The 22,609-nt window shown below is 41.8% G+C and overlaps 1 protein-coding gene across 1 annotated transcript in view; it reads right to left on the reverse strand.

Moving 5' to 3' along the window:
* The window catches only part of kirrel3a (kirre like nephrin family adhesion molecule 3a), a 279,887-nt gene that overhangs the window by 67,023 nt on the left and 190,255 nt on the right, over positions 1-22,609 (reverse strand). The window contains 1 exon segment of the mRNA XM_070434348.1: positions 13,872-13,977. Within this exon segment, the coding sequence (XP_070290449.1) occupies positions 13,872-13,977 (106 nt within the window).

Consider the following 22,609-nt stretch of genomic DNA (forward strand, 5'->3'; position numbering starts at 1 on the left):
CGTACAGGTCGCAGAGACGACGCCAGTGGTGGCAGCGCCTTCGGGCCGGGTAGTAGAAGAGAATCCGCGCGACAGACATCCGGTAGTATATGGGGCTTTGGTGAAAATGGATGGCACTGTGATAGACTGCACCCAATAGGGTTGATGAGAGTTAGAGTGTGGAGGCTATTTTTGTAAATGACATCGCCGAAGTCGAGGATCGGTCGTAAGGATGGTCAGTTTTACGAGGGTATGTTTATGGCAGCATGAGTCAAGGATGCGCTTGTGCGAAATAGGAAGCCGATTCTAGATTTAATTTTGGATTGGAGATGTTAATGTGAGTCTGGAAGGAGAGTTTACAGTCTAACCAGACACCTAGGTATTTGTAGTTGTCCACGTATTCTAGGTCAGAACCTAAGTTCTAAGTCCAGTAGTGATGCTGGACGGGCAGGCAGGTGGCGCGATGGCTGCGTAGGAGAGCATGTATTTAGTTTTACTTGCATTTAAGAGCAGTTGAAGGCACGGAAGGAGAGTTGATATGCATTGGAAGCCTCGTGGACTGGTTAGTTACTTTTTAGGGATAGGGGGCAGCATTTTCACTTTGGATGAATAGCGTGCCCAAAGTAACTGCCTCTACGCCTGTCTAAGATGCTAAATATATGCATAGTATTATTACTATTGGATATAAACCACTCTGAAGTTTCTAAAACTGTTGAATGATATAGTGACTGTGAGTAGAACAGAACTATAATGCAGGCAAAAACCTGAGAAAAATCTAAACAGGAAGTGAGAATTCTGAGGCTGGTCGATTTCAACTCATCGCCTATTGAAATCCCAGTGGAGAATGGATCTGTTGCACTTCCTACGCCTTCCACTAGATGTCCAACAGTCTGTAGAACGTTGAATGAAGCTTCTACTGTGGATGTTGAGCCGGATGCGGAGCCATGTTTTTTGCAGTCAGTGCCGCTCGATATCTTAAGGTCAGCACGAAGTGCTGACACACGCCCAACCACCGAAATGATAACTATGCCAGTTAAAAGACCAGGTGCCAGGGTCTGCGGGTGTCGAGACAATCTCTGCGTCCGCAAATCTTCACCAAATCATGATTATCCATATCCTCGGCAAAGGACAGGAGCTCAATGTAGCATTGTCGCATCCATTTAATTCTAGTTGAGACACGAAAAGGAATAGAATATAATCTCCGCGTGTGTCGGACGGCAGTGTAGAGGGTGTAGAGAACAAGTATGTCTGATATAAGGATTTCAAGGCGTCGGCGGGACCTAGAAGCGAGGAAGCTGCCGGGCGGTGTAGGAGTACTGGGCCGCGAGTGTGGCGCGAGGGGAGAATGGTGAGTGAGGACGTCACGTCACGGGCACTGTTGCGGAAAATAGCCCAAACACACGCAGCAGTTCTGGGTAAACACGACTTCCATGATTGCCGGGATTTAAGTACTGGGATTAATTGTCGATAGAAACAACCGGAATTTGACCGGGCGGGAGCTGGCGCCTACCAACAATTGCTTCACAACACGAATACCTGATGGATTCAGTAACCGCTTACCTTGGACAAGTCCCCTATAATTCGACCTGTAATTATTAACTTTTTTGAATTGGGTAAACTTAATCTTACGTAAGTACCGAAGTGCTCGGCCTTGACCTGCGAGCAGCAGTTTTGGATAACAAAAGTAGATAGCTACTTGGACGAATAATATAAGACATTATCGAAAAAAACAACAATTTATTGTTGGAACTAGGATTCCTGGGGAGTGCATTCTGATGAAGATCATCAAAGTAAGGGAATATTTATCATGTAATTTCGTATATTTCTGTTGACTCCACAATGCGTGGGAAATGTTGTGTTTCTATCTGAGCGCGCCGTCTCAGATTATTGCATGGTTTGCTTTGTCCCGTAATAGTTTTTTGACATCGAACACAGCGTGTTTAAATTAAGAACAAGTTTATACTTTCAATTCTATGTAAAACATGTATCTTTCCTCAAAGTTTATGATGAGTATTTCTGCTTATTTGATGTGGCTCTGCAATTTCTCCGATATTTTGGAGGCATTTCTGAACATGGCGCCAATGTAAACTTGAGATTTTTGGATATAAATATGCACATTATTGAACAAAACATACATGGATATTGTGTATACATGATGTCCTATAGAGTGTCATCTGATGAGATCATCAAAGGTTAGTGATTAATTTTATCTCTATTTCTGCCTTTTTGTGACTCCTCTCTTTGGCTGGGAAAATGGCTGTGTGTTTTTAGACTTGGCGGGTGATCTAACATAATTCATCATTTGTGTTTTCGCTGTAAAGCATTTTGAAATCGGACACGATGGGTAGATTAACTTTTACTTGGTACTCATCCCGGATCCGGGAGCACCCTCATCAGTAAAAAAGCTGACTAGCAAGCCTAGCATAGCGCCACAAGAAAATACTAAATATCATGAAACACAAGTCCAAGACACCAGATGAAAGATACAACATCTTGGAAGTACCAGCCATTCATTTCTGAGATTTTTAAAATGTTTTACAGGAAGACACAAATATGTATTTCGTAGGTGATTTAGCCCTGAAACCACGATAGCAAAAGACTCAACTTTTTTTTCTCCACCTTTTTTTACTGCATAGGTAGCTATCACAAATTCGACCAAATAAAGATAAAATAGTCACTAACCAAGAAACAACTTCAATCAGATGACAGAGTCTGATAACATATTTATTGGTATAGCATATGTTTTGTTCGACAAAATGTGCATATTTCAGGTATGATCATAGTTTATATACATTGCGCAGCCACCATCCACAAAATATCACCAAAGCAAGAGCTAGAATAACTACAAGATGCGCACCAACGGACGTGAATTTACCTAAATACTCATCATAAAACATCTATGAAAATACACAGTTGTACAGCAAAATGAAAGACAAAGATCTTGTGAATCCAGCCAAATATTTCAGATTTTTAAGGTTTTACAGCGAAAACAGCAATATAGCATTATATTACTCTTACTACAATAGCCAACCACCACAACAGCATGATTCAAGACAACAATCACGATAAAAACGAATAAACCAGCAAAAGATATAAAATTATTCACGTAACCTTCTCAAACTTCTTCAGAATGACAGTCCTAAAACATCAAATTACACAATACATATATGTTTTTGTCGAAAATGTGCATCTTTAGCGGCACAAATACAGTCTGGTTATACAATATGAATAGCAAGTAATATGCCAAAGACAGACAAAATGTCGGGAGATCTTGGGAGGAGTGGCACCTAATCCTACGATCAATAACAATCATAAACTTGACAAAAAATACAGGTTTGACAGCGAAAATGAAAGATAACATTAGTTCTACTAATGCAAAACCGCTGTGTTTGAGATTTTATTAAATTATACGTTACTACGACATACAGCGTGCGTTAAAGCGAGACCGCACCGAAATTAATGGCGGAAATAATAGTTTAAACATTTTTCAACAGAACAACGAATTAACATCATAAATAGTTCTTACTATTGATGAGCTTCCATCGAGAATCTTGTGCAAGTTGTCCTTTGTCCAGAATAATCGTCTGGTCGGTGAGTAGATTGTCCGCTCTTCAACTTTGGGAATTAGCAGCAACATAGCCATGTGCGAAGACGTGTCCAACTCACCATAACGCAGCACAAATAAAAATACCGAAAATCGCCAATAAATACTGATATAAACTGATATAACTCGCGTTTAAAATAACTCACATTATGATGTTTTTAACACCCATATCGAATAAAATCAGAGCCGGATATAATCTAACGCACTATAACGAGAGCTTTTCAGGAAGACAATCCTGAGCGTGCTCTCTGCGTCAGCAATGACGAACGTTGAAAAAGACTGCACACTCGGTTCCAAGAGCTTTTGTACGGCCTCAGATCTACCTAGACACCCCATTCCAATTCTCACTGGCTTACTGACATCTAGGGAAGGCGTATGCAGTGCATGTTCGACCCATAGTTACATGCAAATTAATAAACTGACCCTGGAACAGAGATCGCCGATTCAGATTTCTCACTTCCTGACAGCGAAGTTTGCTGGCAAAATGAGTTCTGTTTTACTCACAGATATAATTTCAAACGGTTTTAGAAACTAAGAAGAGTGTTTTCTATCCAATAGTAATAATATGCATATTGTACGAGCAAGAATTGAGTACGAGGCAGTTTAATTTGGGAACATTTTTTTACAAAGTCGAAATGGGGCCCCCCTATTGAGAAAAAGTTTAACATGATGTTATATCTTTCATTTGCTGTATTGGACTTGTTAATGTGTGAAAGTTACATATTTCTAAAAAATTATTTTTGAAGTTCCCGCGCTGGCCTTTTCAGTGGAATGTTGAGCAGGGGTTCCGCTAGCGGAACGTGTGTATCCTGGTAAGGTTAACACAGTGTACCAAAGAAGGGCCAGATAGTATTATATGGTGTCATTCTGCAATAGAGGTGATCAAAGGATCACCAGCAGCAAGAGCAACATCATTGATGTATACAGAGAGAGAGAGTCGGCCCGAGAATTGAAACCCGTGGCACCCCCATTAGAGACTGCCAGAGCCCTGACAACAGGCCTCTGATTTGACACACTGAACTCTATCAGAGAGTAGTTGCGTGAATCAGGTGAGGCAATCATTTCAGAAACCAAGGCTGTTGAGTCTGCCAATAAGCCTAAGCCAATAAGCCTTCAGCCAGGTCGATGAATACGGCTGCACAGTATTGTCTCTCTTATCGATGAGCGGTTATTGATATCGTTTAGGACCTTGAGTGTGGCTTGAGGTTGCACCCTGACCAGCTCTGAATCCAGATTGAATAGCGGGAGAAGGAACGGTGGGATTCGCAGAAATGTTCGTTGTAATCTAGTTCTGCTTTTGTTAACTTTGCTTCTCGAAGACCTTCAAAAGGCAGGGAGTAGAAAGAATAGTATAACAGTGAGGGAAAAAAGTATTGATTGTCCCCTTGGCTGATTTTGTACGTTTGCCCACTGACAAACAAAGAAATGATCAGTTCTATAATTTTAATGGATAGGTTTATTTTGAACAGTGAGAGACAGAATATCAACAAAAAAAATCCAGAAAAACGCATGTTCAAATGTAGAACCCTGCCAATTGATAAAACAGAACTCATATGGCAGGCAAAAACCTGAGAAAAAATCTAAACAGGAAGTGAGAATTCTGAGGCTGGTCGATTTTCAACTCATCGCCTATTGAAATCCCAGTGGGAAATGGATCTGTTTGCACTTCCTACGCCTTCCACTAGATGTCAACAGTCTGTAGAACGTTGAATGAAGCTTCTACTGTGATGTTGAGCCGGATGGGAGCTGTTTGAGTCAGTGGTCTGGCAGAGTGCCAGGTCCTGGTCATGCGCATTCCACATGATATCGACTTGCATTCCATTAATTCTATAGACACAAAGGAATTCTCCGGTTGGAGCGTTATTGAATATTTATGATAACAACATCCTAACGAATGATTCTATACTTACTTTGACAAGTTTATTCGACCTGTAATATAACTTTTTGAAGTTTTCGTCCGAAGTTCGCCTGGACCTGCACAAGCATTTTGGATAACAAAAGTAGCTACTTGGACATAAATAATGGACATTATCGAACAAAACAACAATTTATTGTGGAACTAGGATTCCTGGGAGTGCATTCTGATGAAGATCATCAAAGGTAAGGGAATATTTATCATGTAATTTCGTATTTCTGTTGACTCCAACATGGTGGAGAAATGTTGTTTCTATCTGAGCGCCGTCTCAGATTATTGCATGGTTTGCTTTGTCCGTAAAGTTTTTTTGACATCGAACACAGCGGTTAAATTAAGAACAAGTGTATCTTTAATTCTATGTAAAACATGTATCTTTCCTCAAAGTTTATGATGAGTATTTCTGTTATTTGATGTGGCTCTGCAATTTCTCCGGATATTTTGGAGGCATTTCTGAACATGGCGCCAATGTAAACTGAGATTTTTGGATATAAATATGCACATTATTGAACAAAACATACATGTATTGTGTAACATGATGTCCTATGAGTGTCATCTGATGAAGATCATCAAAGGTTAGTGATTAATTTTATCTCTATTTCTGCTTTTTGTGACTCCTCTCTTTGGCTGGGAAAATGGCTGTGTGTTTTTTAGACTTGGCGGTGATCTAACATAATCATATGTTGTGTTTTCGCTGTAAAGCATTTTTGAAATCGGACACGATGGGTAGATTAACTTTTACTTGGTACTCATCCCGGATCCGGGAGCACCCTCATCAGTAAAAAAGCTGACTAGCATAGCCTAGCATAGCGCCACAAGTAAATACTAAATATCATGAAATCACAAGTCCAAGACACCAGATGAAAGATACACATCTTGTGAATCCAGCCATCATTTCTGATTTTTAAAATGTTTTACAGGGAAGACACAATATGTATTTCTATTAGCTAACCACGATAGCAAAAGACTCAACTTTTTTTTCTCCACCTTTTTTTACTGCATAGGTAGCTATCACAAATTCGACCAAATAAAGATATAAATAGTCACTAACCAAGAAACAACTTCATCAGATGACAGTCTGATAACATATTTATTGTATAGCATATGTTTTGTTCGACAAAATGTGCATATTTCAGGTATAAATCATAGTTTTACATTGCAGCCACCATCACAAAATCTCACCAAAGCAGCTAGAATAACTACAGAGACCAACGTGAATTACCTAAATACTCATCATAAACAATCTATGAAAAATACACAGTGTACAGCAAATGAAGACAAAGATCTTGTGAATCCAGCCAATATTTCAGATTTTTTAAGTGTTTTAGCAGCGAAAACACAATATAGCATTATATTTAGCTTACTACAATAGCCAACCACACAACAGCATTGATTCAAGCCAACAGTAGCAGATAACGAATAAACCAGCAAAAGATATAAAATTATTCACTAACCTTCTCAAACTTCTTCAGATGACAGTCCTAAAACATCAAATTACACAATACATATATGGTTTGTTCGAAAATGTGCATCTTTAGGGCAACAATCGTGGTTTATACAATATGAATAGTAGCCAAAATGCAGACAAAATGTCGGGAGAAATCTTGGGAAGGCACCTAATCTAATCAATAACTAATCATAAACTTGACAAAAAAATACAGGTTGGCAGCAAATGAAAGATACATTAGTTCTTAATGCAACCGCTGTGTTAGATTTTTTAAATTAACGTTACTACGACATACAGCGTGCGTTAAAGCGAGACTGCACCGAAATTAATGGCGGAATAATAGTTTACAATTTTTCAACAGAACAACGAAATTAACATCATAAATAGTTCTTACTATTTGATGAGCTTTCCATCAGAATCTTTGTGCAAGTTGCCTTTGTCCAGAATAATCGTTGGTCGGTTGTAGATTGTCGTCTTCAACTTTGGAATTAGCAGAAACATTAAGCCATGTGGCGAAGACGTGTCCAACTCACCATAACGCAGCACAAATTAAAATACCGAAAAATCGCAATATATGATATAACTGATATAACTCGGTTTAAAATAACTACATATATGATGTTTTTAAACCCTATATCGAATAAAAATCAGAGCCGGATATAATCTAAGCCTTAACGAGAGCTTTTCAGAATACAATCCTGAGGTCTGTCTTGCGTCATGACGAACGTGAAAAGACTGCACACTCGGTTCCAAGAGCTTTTGTACGGCCTCAGATCTACCTAGCACCCCATTCCAATTCTCACTGCTTACTGCAATCTAGGGGAAGGCGTATGCAGTGCATGTCGACCCATAGATTACATGCAAATTAATAAACTGACCCTGGAACAGAGTGCCCGATTTCAGATTTTCTCACTTCCTGACAGGAAGTTTGCTGCAAAATGAGTTCTGTTTACTCACAGATATAATTCAAACGGTTTTAGAAACTAGAGAGTGTTTTTCTATCCAATAGTAATAATATGCATATTGTACGAGCAAGAATGAGTCGAGGCAGTTTAATTTGGGAACATTTTTTTACAAAGTCGAAATGGGGCCCCCTATTGAGAAAGGTTAACATGATGTTTATCTTTCATTTGCTGTATTGGACTTGTTAATGTGTGAAAGTTACATATTTCTAAAAAATATTTTTGAAGTTCCCGCGCTGCCTTTCAGTGGAATGTTGTCAGGGGTTCCGCTAGCGGAACGTGTATCCTGTAAGGTTAACACAGTGTACCAAAGAAGGGCCAGAAGTTATATGGTGTCATCTGCATAGAGGTGGATCAAAGGATCACCAGCAGCAAGAGCAACATCATTGATGTATACAGAGAAGAGAGTCGGCCCGAGAATTGAACCCTGTGGCACCCCCATAGAGACTGCCAGAGGCCCTGACAACAGGCCCTCTGATTTGACACACTGAACTCTATCAAGAGAGTAGTTGGTGAATCAGGTGAGGCAATCATTTCAGAAACCAAGGCTGTTGAGTCTGCCAATAAGCCTAGCCAATAAGCCTTAGCCAGGTCGATGAATACGGCTGCACAGTATTGTCTCTTATCGATGGCGGTTATGATATCGTTTAGGACCTTGAGTGTGGCTGAGGTGCACCGTGACCAGCTCTGAATCCAGATTGAATAGGGAGAAGGAACGGTGGGATTCGAAATGTTCGGTAATCTGTTTGTTAACTTTGCTTTCGAAGACCTTCAAAAGGCAGGGTAGAATAGATATACAGTGAGGGAAAAAGTATTTGATCCCCTGCTGATTTTGTACGTTTGCCCACTGACAAAGAAATGATCAGTCTATAATTTTAATGGTAGGTTTATTTGAACAGTGAGAGACAGAATATCAACAAAAAAATCCAGAAAAACGCATGTCAAAAATGTTATGAATTGATTTGCATTTTAATGAGGGAAATAAGTATTTGACCCCTCTGCAAACATGACTTAGTACTTGGTGGCAAACCCTTGTTGGCAATCACAGAGGTCAGACTTTTCTTGTAGTTGGCCACCAGGTTTGCACACATCTCAGGAGGGATTTTGTCCCACTCCTCTTTGCAGATCTTCTTCAAGTCATTAAGGTTTCGAGGCTGACGTTGGCAACTCGAACCTTCAGTTGCCTCCACAGATTTTCTATGGGATTAAGGTCTGGAGACTGGCTAGGCCACTCCAGGACCTTAATGTGCTTCTTCTTGAGCCACTCCTTTGTTGCCTTGGCCGTGTGTTTTGGGTCATTGTCATGCTGGAATACCATCCACGACCCATTTTCAATACCCTGGCTGAGGGAAGGAGGTTTTCACCCAAGATTTGACGGTACATGGCCCCGTCCATCGTCCCTTTGATGCGGTGAAGTTGTCCTGTCCCTTTAGCAGGAAAACACCCCAAAGCATAATGTTTCCACCTCATGTTTGACGGTGGGGATGGTTTCTTGGGTCATAGGCAGCATTCCTCCTCCTCCAAAACCGGCAAGTTGGGTTGATGCCAAAGAACTCCATTTTGGTCTCATCTGACCACAACACGTTCACCCAGTTGTCCTCTGAATCATTCAGATGTTCATTGGCAAACTTCAGACGGGCATGTATATGTGCTTTCTTGAGCAGGGGGACCTTGCGGGCGCTGCAGGATTTCAGTCCTTCACGGCATAGTGTGTTACCAATTGTTTTCTTGATGACTATGGTCCAGCTGCCTTGAGATCATTGACAAGATCCTCCTGTGTAGTTCTGGGCTCATGATCATTGCAACTCCACGAGGTGAGATCTTGCATGGAGCCCAGGCTGAGGGAGATTGACAGTTCTTTTGTGTTTTCTTCCATTTGCGAATATCACAGAAACTGTTGTCACCTTCTCACAAGCTGCTTGGCGATGGTCTTGTAGCCTATTCCAGCCTTGTGTAGGTCTACAATCTTGTCCTGACTCTTGGAGAGCTCTTTGGTCTTGGCCTTGGTGGAGAGTTTGGAATCTGATTGATTGATTGCTTCTGTGGAACAGGTATCTTTATACAGGTAAGAAAACTGAGATTAGGAGCACTCCCTTTAAGAGTGTGCTCCTAATCTCCGTTCCTTACCTGTATGAAGACACCTGGGAGCCAGAAATCTTTTTGATTGAGAAGGGGTCAAATACTTATTTCCCTCATCAATTTATAACATTTTTGACATGCATTTTTCTGGATATTTTTGTTGTTTATTCTGTCTCTCACTGTTCAAATAAACCTACATTAAAATTATAGACTGATAATTTCTTTGTCAGTGGGCAACCGTACAAAATCAGCAGGGGATCAAATACTTTTTTCCCTCACTGTAGGTCTGTATCAGTTTGGGTCTAGAGTGTCTCCCCTTTGAAGAGGGGGATGACCGCGGCAGCTTTCGAATCTATGGGAATCTCAGACGATACGAAAGAGAGGTTGAACAGGCTAGTAATAGGGGTTGCAACAATTTCGGCAGATAATTTTAGAAAGAGAGGGGTCCAGATTGTCTAGCCCGGCTGATTTGTAGGGGTCCAGATTTTGCAGCTCTTTCAGAACATCAGCTATCTGGATTTGGGTGGGGGAGGTTTGGGGGAGTTGCTGTGGGGGGTGGAGGGCTGTTGATCGGGGTAGGGGTAGCCAGGTGGAAAGCATGGCCAGGCGTAGAAAAATGCTTATTGAAATTCTCAATTATAGTGGATTTATTGATGAAATGAGTCGCAAAATGAATAGGAAATATAGTCAAGATGTTGACAAGGTTATAAATATATTTTTTTAAATTGAAATAATAATTGTGTCCTTCAAACTTTGCTTTCATCAAAGAATCCTCCATTTGCAGCAATTACAGCCTTGCAGACCATTGGAATTCTAGTTGTCAATTTGTTGAGGTAATCTGAAGAGATTTCACCCCATGCTTCCTGTAGCACCTCCCACAAGTTGGAATGGCTTGATGGGCACTTCTTACGTACCATACGGTCAAGCTGCTCCCACAACAGCTCAATAGGGTTGAGATCCGGTAACTGCGCTGGGCACTCCATTAAAGACAGAATACCAGCTGGCTGCTTCTTCCCTAAATAGTTATTGCATAGTTTGGAGCTGTGCTTTGGGTCATTGTCCTGTTGTAGGAGGAAATTGGCTCCAATTAAGCAGCGTCCACAGGGTATGGCATGGCATTGCAAAATGGCGTGATAGCCTTCCTTCTTCAAGATCCCTTTTACCCTGTACAAATCTCCCACAATGTTATCATTTTCATCTTAAAAAGGTGCCACAAAGAACCTAAGTGTGTGACACACTGAAAAAAACTGAACAATGGCAAATTTACAATGACAAAATAACATTGATCCGAACACCTCAAACTTAGATTTGTCTGTCCATAACACTTTTTTCCAATCTTCATCTGTCCAGGGTCTGTGTTATTTTGCCCATTTTAATATTTTATTTTTATTGGCCATTCTGAGATATGTCTTTTTCTTTGCAACTCTGCCTAGAAGGTCAGCTTCCCGGAGTCGCCTCTTCATTGTTGACGTTGAGACTGCTGATTTGCGGGTACTATTTAATTAAGCTGCCAGTTGAGGACTTGTGAGGCATCTATTTCTCAAACTAGACACTGTAATGTAAAATCTATTGTCCTCCTGCTCAGTTGTGCACCGGGGCCTCCTGCTCCTCTTTTAATTCTGGTTAGAGCCAGTTTGCGCTGTTCTGTGAAGGGAGTAGTACACGGCGTTGTACGATATCTTCAGTTTCTTGGCAATTTTTCGCATGGAATAGCCTTCATTTCTCAGAACAAGAATAGACTGACGAGTTTCAGAAGAAAGTTATTTGTTTCTGGCCATTTTGAGCCTGTAATCGAACCCACAAATGCTGATGCTCCAGATACTCAACTAGTCAAAAGAAGGCCAGTTTTATTGCTTCTTTAATCAGGACAACAGTTTTCAGCTGTGCTAAAATAATTGCAAAAGGGATTTCTAATTATCAATTAGCCTTTTAAAATGATAAACTTGTATTAGCTAACACAACGTGTCATTGGAACACAGGAGTGATGGTTGCTGATAATGGGCCTCTGTACGCCTATGTAGATATTTCTTTAAAAATCTGCCTTTTCCAGCTACAATAGTCATTTACAACATTAACAATGTCTACACTATATTTCTGATAAATTTGATGTTATTTTAATGGACAAAAAAATAGCTTTTCTTTCAAAAACAAGGACATTTCTAAGTGACCCCAAACTTTTGAATGACTATATTTGATTTATGAATGTTTTATTATTATTATTTTTTAATTAAAATCTTTCACTTTGACATGACATAGGTTTTTGAGTAGATTGTTGACTGGAATTGAATTGGATTTGACCCCAACCCTGTATGGTATACAACAAAGTGCACATATTCACAACCCCCACTAATGAGCCAGATCACCCCCGTCAACCTGTATTATTAGCCACAAAGCATTGTTGTTGAGGTGGCAAAATCGCTCCAGGCCTATTTCACATCAAAGGGATGTTCCACTGTTGTTTCGCATAAACATTTTGTTCCGTTTAATGTCCAACCGCCGCTAATGCCAAATCATATGCAGGCCTTTGATATTTACTGAGGCACGTAGCCCTACTCTTGTTTTCATGCTAAAATAGAGAAGCTTGTCTAATCAAATTCAAACACCAGTGTGCAATTCCCTGGAGGGGTGCCACACATAATAATAAACAACACATTTTTCTATTACTGTCAATTATATGTGGGATTGTCCCCTTTCGCAATATCGGAACCAATAAGGGGTGAATGGTAGTTTCTGGAGTATTGATGTAGTTGCTAACTTGCTTATTGCAGCACAATATGCTGGATGATGGCACGTCAAAGCTCTCTGTTGTTCATGACAGCTTGTAGTTATTGTATGCACTATAATTGTATATTGTCATGACAATTAATGTTCCAGGGACAGGGATATCCCAAACCCAAACCACTTAGAGATATAAGGCAAATAAATGGTAGCAATCATACAGTGATATTATCCCTAAACCTATAAGAAACATTGTGTGGACTCAAACACTTTATCAGTAGCTGTATTTTTGCCTATAGTGTATTTTCTGGACAGAGGCTAACCATCCTCAAAGAGACTACTGAACCCAGTCATCTCCCTCTCTGTCTCCTTCCACTCTCTCTCCCCCTTTCTCTCTCTCCCCCACTCTCTCCCCCTCTCTCTACCTCCCCGTCTCTCTCTCTCTTCCTCCCCCGTTTCTCTCTCTCTCTCCCCTCTCATTCTCTCCCCTCTCATTCTATCTCTCCACCCCCCCTCTCTCTCCATCCCCCCTACTCATTATCTCTCTCTCTCTCTCTCTCTCTCTCTCTCTCTCTCTCTCTCTCTCTCTCTCTCTGGACCTCCTCACCCACTGGCTAGAGGATGTTGGTACAAACCACGGGAAACCCTTGTGTGTTGTGGTTCACTCTGTGCCCCCTCTGTGCCAACCTAATGCAGTTGGTGCTCGCCCCTGCACTGGCATAGGCAGATGGCAGTGATGTGTGCCACAGTCTCAGGGACCCCCGCCCATCTATTATCAATGCGATGCCAGCTGCTGGCAGGGAGTTACGGTCTAAGGTGACCTCTGGGTACATTTGACACACTTTTTTACGTCGACTAACCACCTGTCCCACCCCGGACTGCCTACGACAATGTGAAACATATGGGGATGCTTCCTGTGTTATACCCCAATAGAGATGCAGAACTTGGAAAGAGAGACTATGACAATCATTATGCATAAGCATGAGAGGAATGTAGATAGACTATTAATGTGGATACAGGCCTACTGAACACATCATAAGCACATCAAATAGTGCAGATTTTGGGTCACCCAAATTAAAGACTTAAATCGGAGAAGAAACTAGGTGCAGATGTAATGCTTTTGCATATGTGAGTGTGTGTGTTTGTGTGTGTGCAGGTGTACTATCTTACCTGTAATGGATGACGGGTGGGTTAGCCTTGGCAGAGCAGTGAAACTTCACCAGGTTGCCCTCCAGTATGGGCTGGGGCTCCACAGACAGGTTGACAAGAGGCAGGTCTACATGGGCGAGAACAGAGGGTCAGTCTATAAACCAACACCAGAGTACATATTAGGACAGCTGTGCCTGGGTCATGTTCGTTAGGGCTTCAAAACATTTAGCAACGGACAACAAAAAAGAGTTCAGGTGATCCCTTTTCTTCCATTCCGGTGCCTAATGAACCCTGGAATGGGAGAGAGGAAGGGATAACCAACACTGGATGTGATGACAGAATCTAGGCTACAATTAATTTAAAGTCACAATGCAGAATTTGCGCAAATAGTGCATTACGAAATATTTTTTTAACCTGCATGTGGTTAATTGAAATGGTAAAATGGTTTAGTGTCTGTAAAACCAGATTGAGTCCTCTAATAGCGTAAGTGGAGTGTGTGTGTGTGTGTGTGTGTGTATGTGTGTGTGGTGGTGTGCGACGTGCGTGCGTGCGTGGTGCGTGCGTCGAGTGCGTGCGGTGCGGTGGTGCGTGCCGTGTGTGTGTGTGTGTGTGTGTGTGTGTGTGTGAGTGTGCGTGTGTGATTATTCATGTGCATGTGACCCCAGTCAAAGGGAGTTGTGTGTGAGTGCAAGCAGCATGCTGTAAACAACTGTATAAATATTGATGCTGTGGTTGGGGTTTGATGCTATCCTGACCCCAGTAAGACATTTTCACATGGCAGTGCTTAAAACGGTTAATTAAAGATTCACTCAGTAAAATTTCCATTGGAGATAAAAGAACAAAACAAAGCAAAGAACAAACATAGCGGAAAGAGCTTGTTAATTACTCTCCTCTGTAATGGCTGATATTTCCCATTAAGATGAATTCGAGCCTCGGTTCGCTTGCTAATTGCTACATTAGCAATTTACTAAACTTTTGATAGAATATCTGTGATTAAGGACAGCTCCGGATAAAAGTAACAAACACATCAATTAAATAAATTAAACAAATAACAGTGTTGAGACGAATGCGCCAAATGTGCTCCCAAGCGCTGTGAGCTACTGTACCTCTGTGCTTTTCTCGGGCTGTTTTTAAAGCAAATCACACAGCGAAATAGTCAGCCGAAACTTATGAAATGGGGTGGGACTATGCGCTAATAGGACTGTATCCCAATTACCCTTGGTACTAGCCAAGGCCACGTCAGAGATGGATAGCTGGGGCCAGGAACCATCAAACTCTCTCTCACTCTGTAACTCTTAAAGTGCTTTAGATGTGTACAACGATGGGGCCCTTCTGTGCTGCTACCTCCAAAAACCCTCTCAGTGATTTTCTTAAAAAGCACCGCAGATCTCCGATAGAAACTAATGGAACTCCCCTCCACTTTACCTTGTGTCGCCTTGATTGTGATTTATCAGGAAAAGGTTTAGAAAGTGCATCCTTGAGTAAAAAAACGTACTTCCATTCCCTTTGGCCAAGGGGAGATTATGAAAATCTATTTGTGTAGCTAAATGTGTTTTACATTCAACAAATCTCGCCAGTGAATTATTGATAATAACTTTAATCAACTTTAATTTACAAGAGTGATGGATTAAAGGGGACAGTCATTACTTCCCTGTAAGGTTAAAGGGGATGTTCGTTCCTCCCCTATAAAGGCCCTGTGGGAAGCTTTGCTCTAATATTACAGGTCAAATATGAACAATTTACTCCCAGCTCTGTGAAAAATAAATAATCCAGGTAACTTTACGAAATATAAAGCGGCCACTGAAAAATGAACATCCTCAGGTTAAGTCTTAAGCTCCTTTACTATATATTGAAGAAACACTTTTATATTAGGAAAATAAATCAGGGGGAGTTTTTTCATCCAAACACCCTTTTATGAGCACAGTGTGCTAGCTACAGAAGTTCACTTCCGTTACAAAAAAAGATTGCAGTTTTAAAACTGCAGTAAAAGTGCAGTACCTGCAGTAGACTGTGGTATTTTGGATGCAGTAACTGCAGTTACACTGCAAAATTACTGTAGTAAAAAAAATCTGTGTTATTTTGGATGCAGTATTTGCAGTATAATTCCGTTATACTGCAATATAACTGCAGTTATACTGCACTGTACTGCAGTTATACTGCACTCTGACTGCAATCTTTTTTCGTAAGGGTAGCATCAAAGGCATTTCCTTGTTCACCCATATATATTTCTGTCCGAGCGCAGGGGCATCGATTGCATTTCCCATGACCACAGTGGGCAGGTCAGGCATGTTATTGGAGTGAGAACTGTAGCCACACTGATAAAAGTACAGTGTAGGCTAACTAAGGGATCCCAAGATGCCACACTTTTATGAGGGTTACTATAGACCTTATTATGGCACAAGAGTTATCCTACTGGAGTTTTCTTTGTGGGCTCTCAGCTGAACTTTACTTCTTAGAGTACCACCACCGCCTGAGGGGCCAGGAGACACAGGAGGAGCCCTCGGGGTGTTCCCCTAGGGCCTAGGCTCTCAGCTGGGGCCAGTTCAGTTCAGCTGCCACAGTTTAGTCGTGTGAGAGAAGATGGGGCATTCAGTTGCTGATCACTCCAGTCCTCCAGTCTGACCTCCGCCAAGCTCTCATAGAAGCTTTATACAAGCATGTATCAAAATATGTGTTGCTGCCGAGTGGCATGGATAGAATCATTTGTGGAGATTAGAAAGAGCAAGGATTTTTTTTATTAAGAATTTTATTTTGTCAGCCTTGAAAGTGGAAACTTCAATGTAAAGTCAAGTAAAGGATGCCGATTTTAGCGATTGTGACTGCATTCACGCATCCCGTCAATAAATGATTGCCATGGTGCAACACTGCAACAGCATTCTTTTCCTATTTCCATAACACCGAACAGAACACAGAGGGTGTTCTTTAATGGAAGCCTCTCAAATGTGATCCAGTTAGAATCAGGAATTCCCCATGGTAGCTGTTTAGGCCCCTAGCTTTTAATTTTTTTTACTAACGACATGCCACTGACTTTGAGTAAAGCCAGAGTGTGGTTTGATTCTAATGAGGATGACTCAACACTATACACGTCAGCTACTACAGCGACTAGAATGACTGCAACACTCAACAAAGAGCTGCAGTTAGTTTCAGAGTGGGTGGCAAGGAATAAGTTAGCCCTAAATATTTCTAAAACTAAAAGCATTGTATTTGGAACAAAACACTCACTAAATCCTTAACCATAACCTTAACTAAATCTTGTAATAAATACTGTGGAAATTGAGCAAGTTGAGATGACTAAACTGCTTTGAGTAACCCTAGATTGTAAACTGTCATGGTAAAAACATATTGATTCAGTAGTAGCTAAGATGGGGAGCAGTCTGTCTATAATAAAGCGATACTCTGCTTTCTTAACAACACTATCAACAAGGCAGGTCTTACAGGCCCTAGTTTTGTCGCACCTTGACTACTGTTCAGTCATGTGGTCAGGTGCCACAAAAAAGGACTTAGGAAAATTGCATTTGGCTCAGAACAGGGCAGCACGGCTGGCCCTTGGATGTACACAGAGACCTAATAATAATAATGTGCATGTCAATCTCTCCTGGCTGAAAGTGGAGGAGAGATTGACTTCATCACTGCTTTTATTTATGAGAGGTATTGACATGTTGAATGCACCAATGGGTCTGTCTAAACTACTGGCACACAGCTCGGACACACATGCATACCCCACAAGACAAGCCACAAGAGGTCTCTTCACAGTCCCCAAGTCCAGAACAGCCTATGGGAGGCACACAGTACGACATAGAGCCATGACTACATGGAACTCTATTCCACATCAAATAACTGACGCAAGCAGTACAATTAGATTTAAAAAACAGATTCAAAAAACACCTTTTGGAACAGTGGGGACTGTGAAGCCACACAAACCTTGGCACACACACACACACACATACACACACACACACACACACACACACACACACACACACACACACACACACACACACACACACACACACACACACACACACACACACACACACACACACACACACACACACACACACACACACACTTTCGCAGCAGCTAATGGGGATCCATAATAAATACAAATACAGTATCACCTGTCCCTGTTCCACTCCAGAGTCGACTTTGACGATGTATGAGCAGTGAGGAACCATCTTACAAATGGGTGGGAGTTGAAGTTGTCGACACAACACTGACTCATTAGCCGAGGAAATGGCAGCAAATGGAGGTTGGCCAAAGAAACAGGCTGACAAGCCATTAGATATATGCTTCAAAGTCTGGAACATCTCTTGTTTGCTTTCTTGAATGGCCGCTCTTTCCCATGTCGTTAGCTCCAGATATCTTCTTCAACTGTTGGAGGACGCCTGGTCCAGATCATTGTGTTTCTGTTTCTCCTCATTGCTGATGGATTGATGGGGCCTACTTTGTTGAAAGAAGTGGCACTCTTTTTTTACCAAACATTGTTGAGGAGCTCAGTAACAGGGACGAGTGGGGTATGCAATTATTGTTACCGTGGCTGTTTTTATTTACTGCTTTCCAATTACGTGTAGCTCAACCACAATAGACAGCAGACTGGCAATGGTAAAACAACACTTTTATCTTTCAAAGAGAAAAAGTTTGACAGAAATGTTTGGGAGTACAAGCTACTTTTCAGGAGCAACAGCAGACAAAACAACAACACAGATAACAATTACAACTTAGACGCTTCAAAACATAACTATGTTAAACAAAAATGGCCTGCAAATTACTAATGCGTTCGCAAGGCGTAGTTGTCAAATTCTCAGTTTGTTTTGTTTCTGTGCATGTCGTTCTCATGGAAATCAAGAGCCTGTGCTTTTCAAAGTCAGTCCATATAGTATACCTCAGTCTGTCAGTTCCAACCGTCTTGAATTTAGGTTCTACATTCAAAACAGCAGATACCTGAAGGCCGTATTTCTTATTAACAGTCAGATAGATGCCTTACAATCAGGAAACACGTTTGCACGTCGGACAGATGTTCTATTCATAATGCGACTTGATGTTGCGGGATTCATATTTTCTTTGAAACACCTGCAGAGTTTGCAAATTAGATAGCGAACAAAGAAGGATGGACTGGAATGACAAAACAAATTAAAGTGAGTACACGCACCTTATGAAGGCTAACACACCGTTTGAAAAGAGGGAGAAGTGGGGAACTGTATAATGACAATGACTGGGAGAGGGGTCTTCGTGTCTTTATAAATAATATCCTGGAGGGGTCTTTTTTGTATGGGACCAGATGCAGATTCATAAATGCTTAGCTCCAGACTACAATATTCAATCCACGGGCAGTCATTCCAATGGTGGGAAGGGTGGCAAGGGATCTAAATCAGCAGTAGAGCCACATTTTTTTCCAGTCAATGACTGACAATTACTTCATTAATTTGTCATGAAAGCTATAACATCACTCACCACGTTTCCATCCCACCATTTCATGCAGATTAATTACCTGACGCATGAAAAGAGCCATGACCGGGCCGATGGAAACATTAATAGGCGTACAATTTTATAAATGCCGACAGACAATAAATTATGCGAGAAATTATGGTGGAAACGACTTTATGCCGCAAATATTGATATAATAACCATCATAACTGTAACGATCGTCTGTGGTGGTAGAAGGATCGGACCAAAGCTCAGTGTGGTAAGTGTTCATGTCTTTTAATATAAATCCAAAAACTGAACACAGGAACAAAAACAATAAACAATAATCAAACGAAACAGTACCGTGTGGCGACAAACACTGACACACGGAACAAAAACACCCACAAACCAAAAGTGAACCCAGGCTACCTAAGTATGATTCTCAATCGGACAACGATTGACAGCTGCCTCTGATGAGAATCATACCAGGCCAACACAAAAACCCCCAACATAGAAAAACACACATAGACTGCCCACCCCAACTCACGCCCCTGACCATACTAAATAAAGAGAAAAACAAAGGAAATTAAAGGTCAGAACGTGACAGTACCCCCACCCCCCCCCCCCCCCCCCCCCCCCCCCCCCCCCAAGGTGCGGACTCCGGGCGCAAAAACCTGAACCTATAGGGGAGGGTCTGGTGGGCGATCGGGTCCGCGGGTGGCGGCTCTGGCGCGGGACGTGGACCCCACTTCACCATAGTTTTTGTCCGCCTCAACCGCCCCCGTGGCCTCTTACGAGCGGCGATCCTTGCCGCCAACCTCCGACTGGGGACCCTAGCGATGGGTCCCGAATGGACGGGAGATTCCGGCAGCACCGGAGTGAAGGACGACTCCGGCAGTGCCGAACAGGCGGGAGACTCCGGCAGCTCCGGAATGAAGGACGACTCCGGCAGCGCCGGACAGGCGGGAGACTCCGGCAGCACCGGAGTGAATAGCGATTCCGGCATTGCCGGCGTGACAGGCAGCTCTGGCAGCTCTTGGCTGACTGACGGCTCTGGCAGCTCCTGGCTGACTGACGGCTCTGGCAGCTCCTGGCTGACTGACGGCTCTGGCAGGTAGCCTGTTTTGTCTTTTGGTTTGTGGGTGTTTGTCTTCCGTGTCAGTGTTTGTCGCCACACGGCACACACTGCGCCTTGGTCCGTCTCTCCACACGACCGTGACATTATGCCAAACTTCAAAAGCAGGTTATGATGTTTCTTTCCAAAAAATACTGGTGACATGTTAAAAAAATATATCTATATTTTTTTAACCATGATCGATGCTTGGCTGCCGTTTGATAAATAAAAATAATATCGGTCTTATCCACAATAATCTCATAATGTACAGTCGAAGTCAGAAGTTTACATACACTTAGGTTGGAGTCATTAAAACTCCCTTTTCCACCACTCCACAAATTTCTTGTCAACAAACTACAGTTTTGGCAAGTTGGTTAAGACATCTACTTTGTGCATGACACAAGTCATTTCTCCAACAATTGTTTACAGACAGATTATTTAACTTATAATTCACTCTATCACAATTCCAGTGGGTCAGAAGTTTACATACACTAAGTTGACTGTGCCTGTTAACAGCTTGGAAAATTCCAGAAAATTATGTCATGGCTTTAGAAGCTTCTGATAGGCTAATTGACATCATTTGAGTCAATTAGAGGTGTACCTGTGGGTGTATTTCAAGGCCTACCTTCAAACTCAGTGTCTCTTTGCTTGACATCATGGGAAAATCAAAAGAAATCAGCTAACTGTAGACTTTCACAAGTCTGGTTCATCCTTGGTAACAATTTCCAAATGCCTGAAGGTACCATGTTCATCTGTACAAACAATAGCACGCAAGTATAAACACCATGGGACCATGCAGCCGTCATACCGCTCAGGAAGGAGACGCTGTCTCATAGAGATGAACGTACTCCCGCCATTAAAAAAAGCCAGACTACGGTTTGCTTTGGAGAAATGTCCTCTGGTCTGATGAAACAAAAATAGAACTGTTTGGCCATAATGACCATCGTTGTGTTTGGAGGAAAAAGGGGGAGGCTTGCAAGCCCGAAGAACACCATCTCAACCGTGAAGCACGGGGGTGGCAGTATCATGTTGTGGGGGTGCTTTGCTGCAGGAGGGACTGGTGCACTTCACAAAATTATGTGGATATATTGAAGCAACATCTCAAGACATCAGTTAGGAAGTTGAAGCTTGGTCGCAAATGGGTCTTCCAAATCGACAATGACGCCAAGCATACTTCCAAAGTTGTGGTAAAATGACTTAAGTACAACAAAGTCAAGGTATTGGAGTGGCCATCACAAAGCCCTGACCTCAATCCTATAGAAAATTTGTGGGCAGAACTGAAAAAGCGTGTGTGAGCAAGGAGGCCTACAAACCTGACTCAGTTACACAAGCTCTGTCAGGAGGAATGGGCCAAAATTCACCCAACTTATTGTGTGAAGCATGTGGAAGGCCACCTGAAACGTTTGCCCCAAGTTAAACAATTTAAAGGCAATGCCACTAAATACTAATTGAGTGTATGTAAACCTCTGTGATGAAAGAAATAAAAGCTGAAATAAATCATTCTCTCTGCTATTATTCTGACATTTCACATTCTTAAAATAAAGTGGTGATCCTAACTGACCTAAGACAGGGAATTTTTACGAGAATTAAATGTCAGGAATTGTGAAAAACTGAGTTTAAATGTATTTGGCTAAGGTGTATGTAAACTTCCAACTTCAACTGTAGGTAGCCTACCCGCACTGTATCTGCGAGCTGTTGGCTAGAGCGCATGTGCCAAACACCAGAGTGGGGACATTTATGTGCACTACGCACAACCTTTTATCTGCAAAAAAATCATGGAAACACATCTCTGGTGGAAACACTTGCATATTGTTTGTGGAGATTTTACAATATTCACATGAAAATCCGTCTCAAATTGGATGGAAACCTAGCTATTGACAATGAAGTGATGAATGTAATGCCAAAAATGGGCTCACAGTCACAGTCACACACCTTATCCCCATTAAGCTCACCTATCATGTTCTCTTCCAGTGGAGCCTTCAGTCAAAACAACCTATGAAGTTGCTAATGGGGACATTGTAATGGAGAGATAGATACCTCTGGTGAATGTAAATGTATGGGGCTATTTTAGTGAAGGCTAGCAGACTCCTGGGGGAGACCGAGCAGCTTTTTTCAGCTTGATGAAGCACTCTTCTTACTTTAGATGGCAGAGTGAGTGTGTCTTTGCTGTGAAGAGAGAGAGAGAGTGTGTGTGTGTGTGTGTGTGTGTGTGTGTGTGTGTGTGTGTGTGTGTGTGTGTGTG

The sequence above is a fragment of the Salvelinus sp. IW2-2015 genome, linkage group LG23 (genome assembly GCF_002910315.2).
Source record: "Salvelinus sp. IW2-2015 linkage group LG23, ASM291031v2, whole genome shotgun sequence".
Classification (NCBI taxonomy): domain Eukaryota; kingdom Metazoa; phylum Chordata; class Actinopteri; order Salmoniformes; family Salmonidae; genus Salvelinus; species Salvelinus sp. IW2-2015.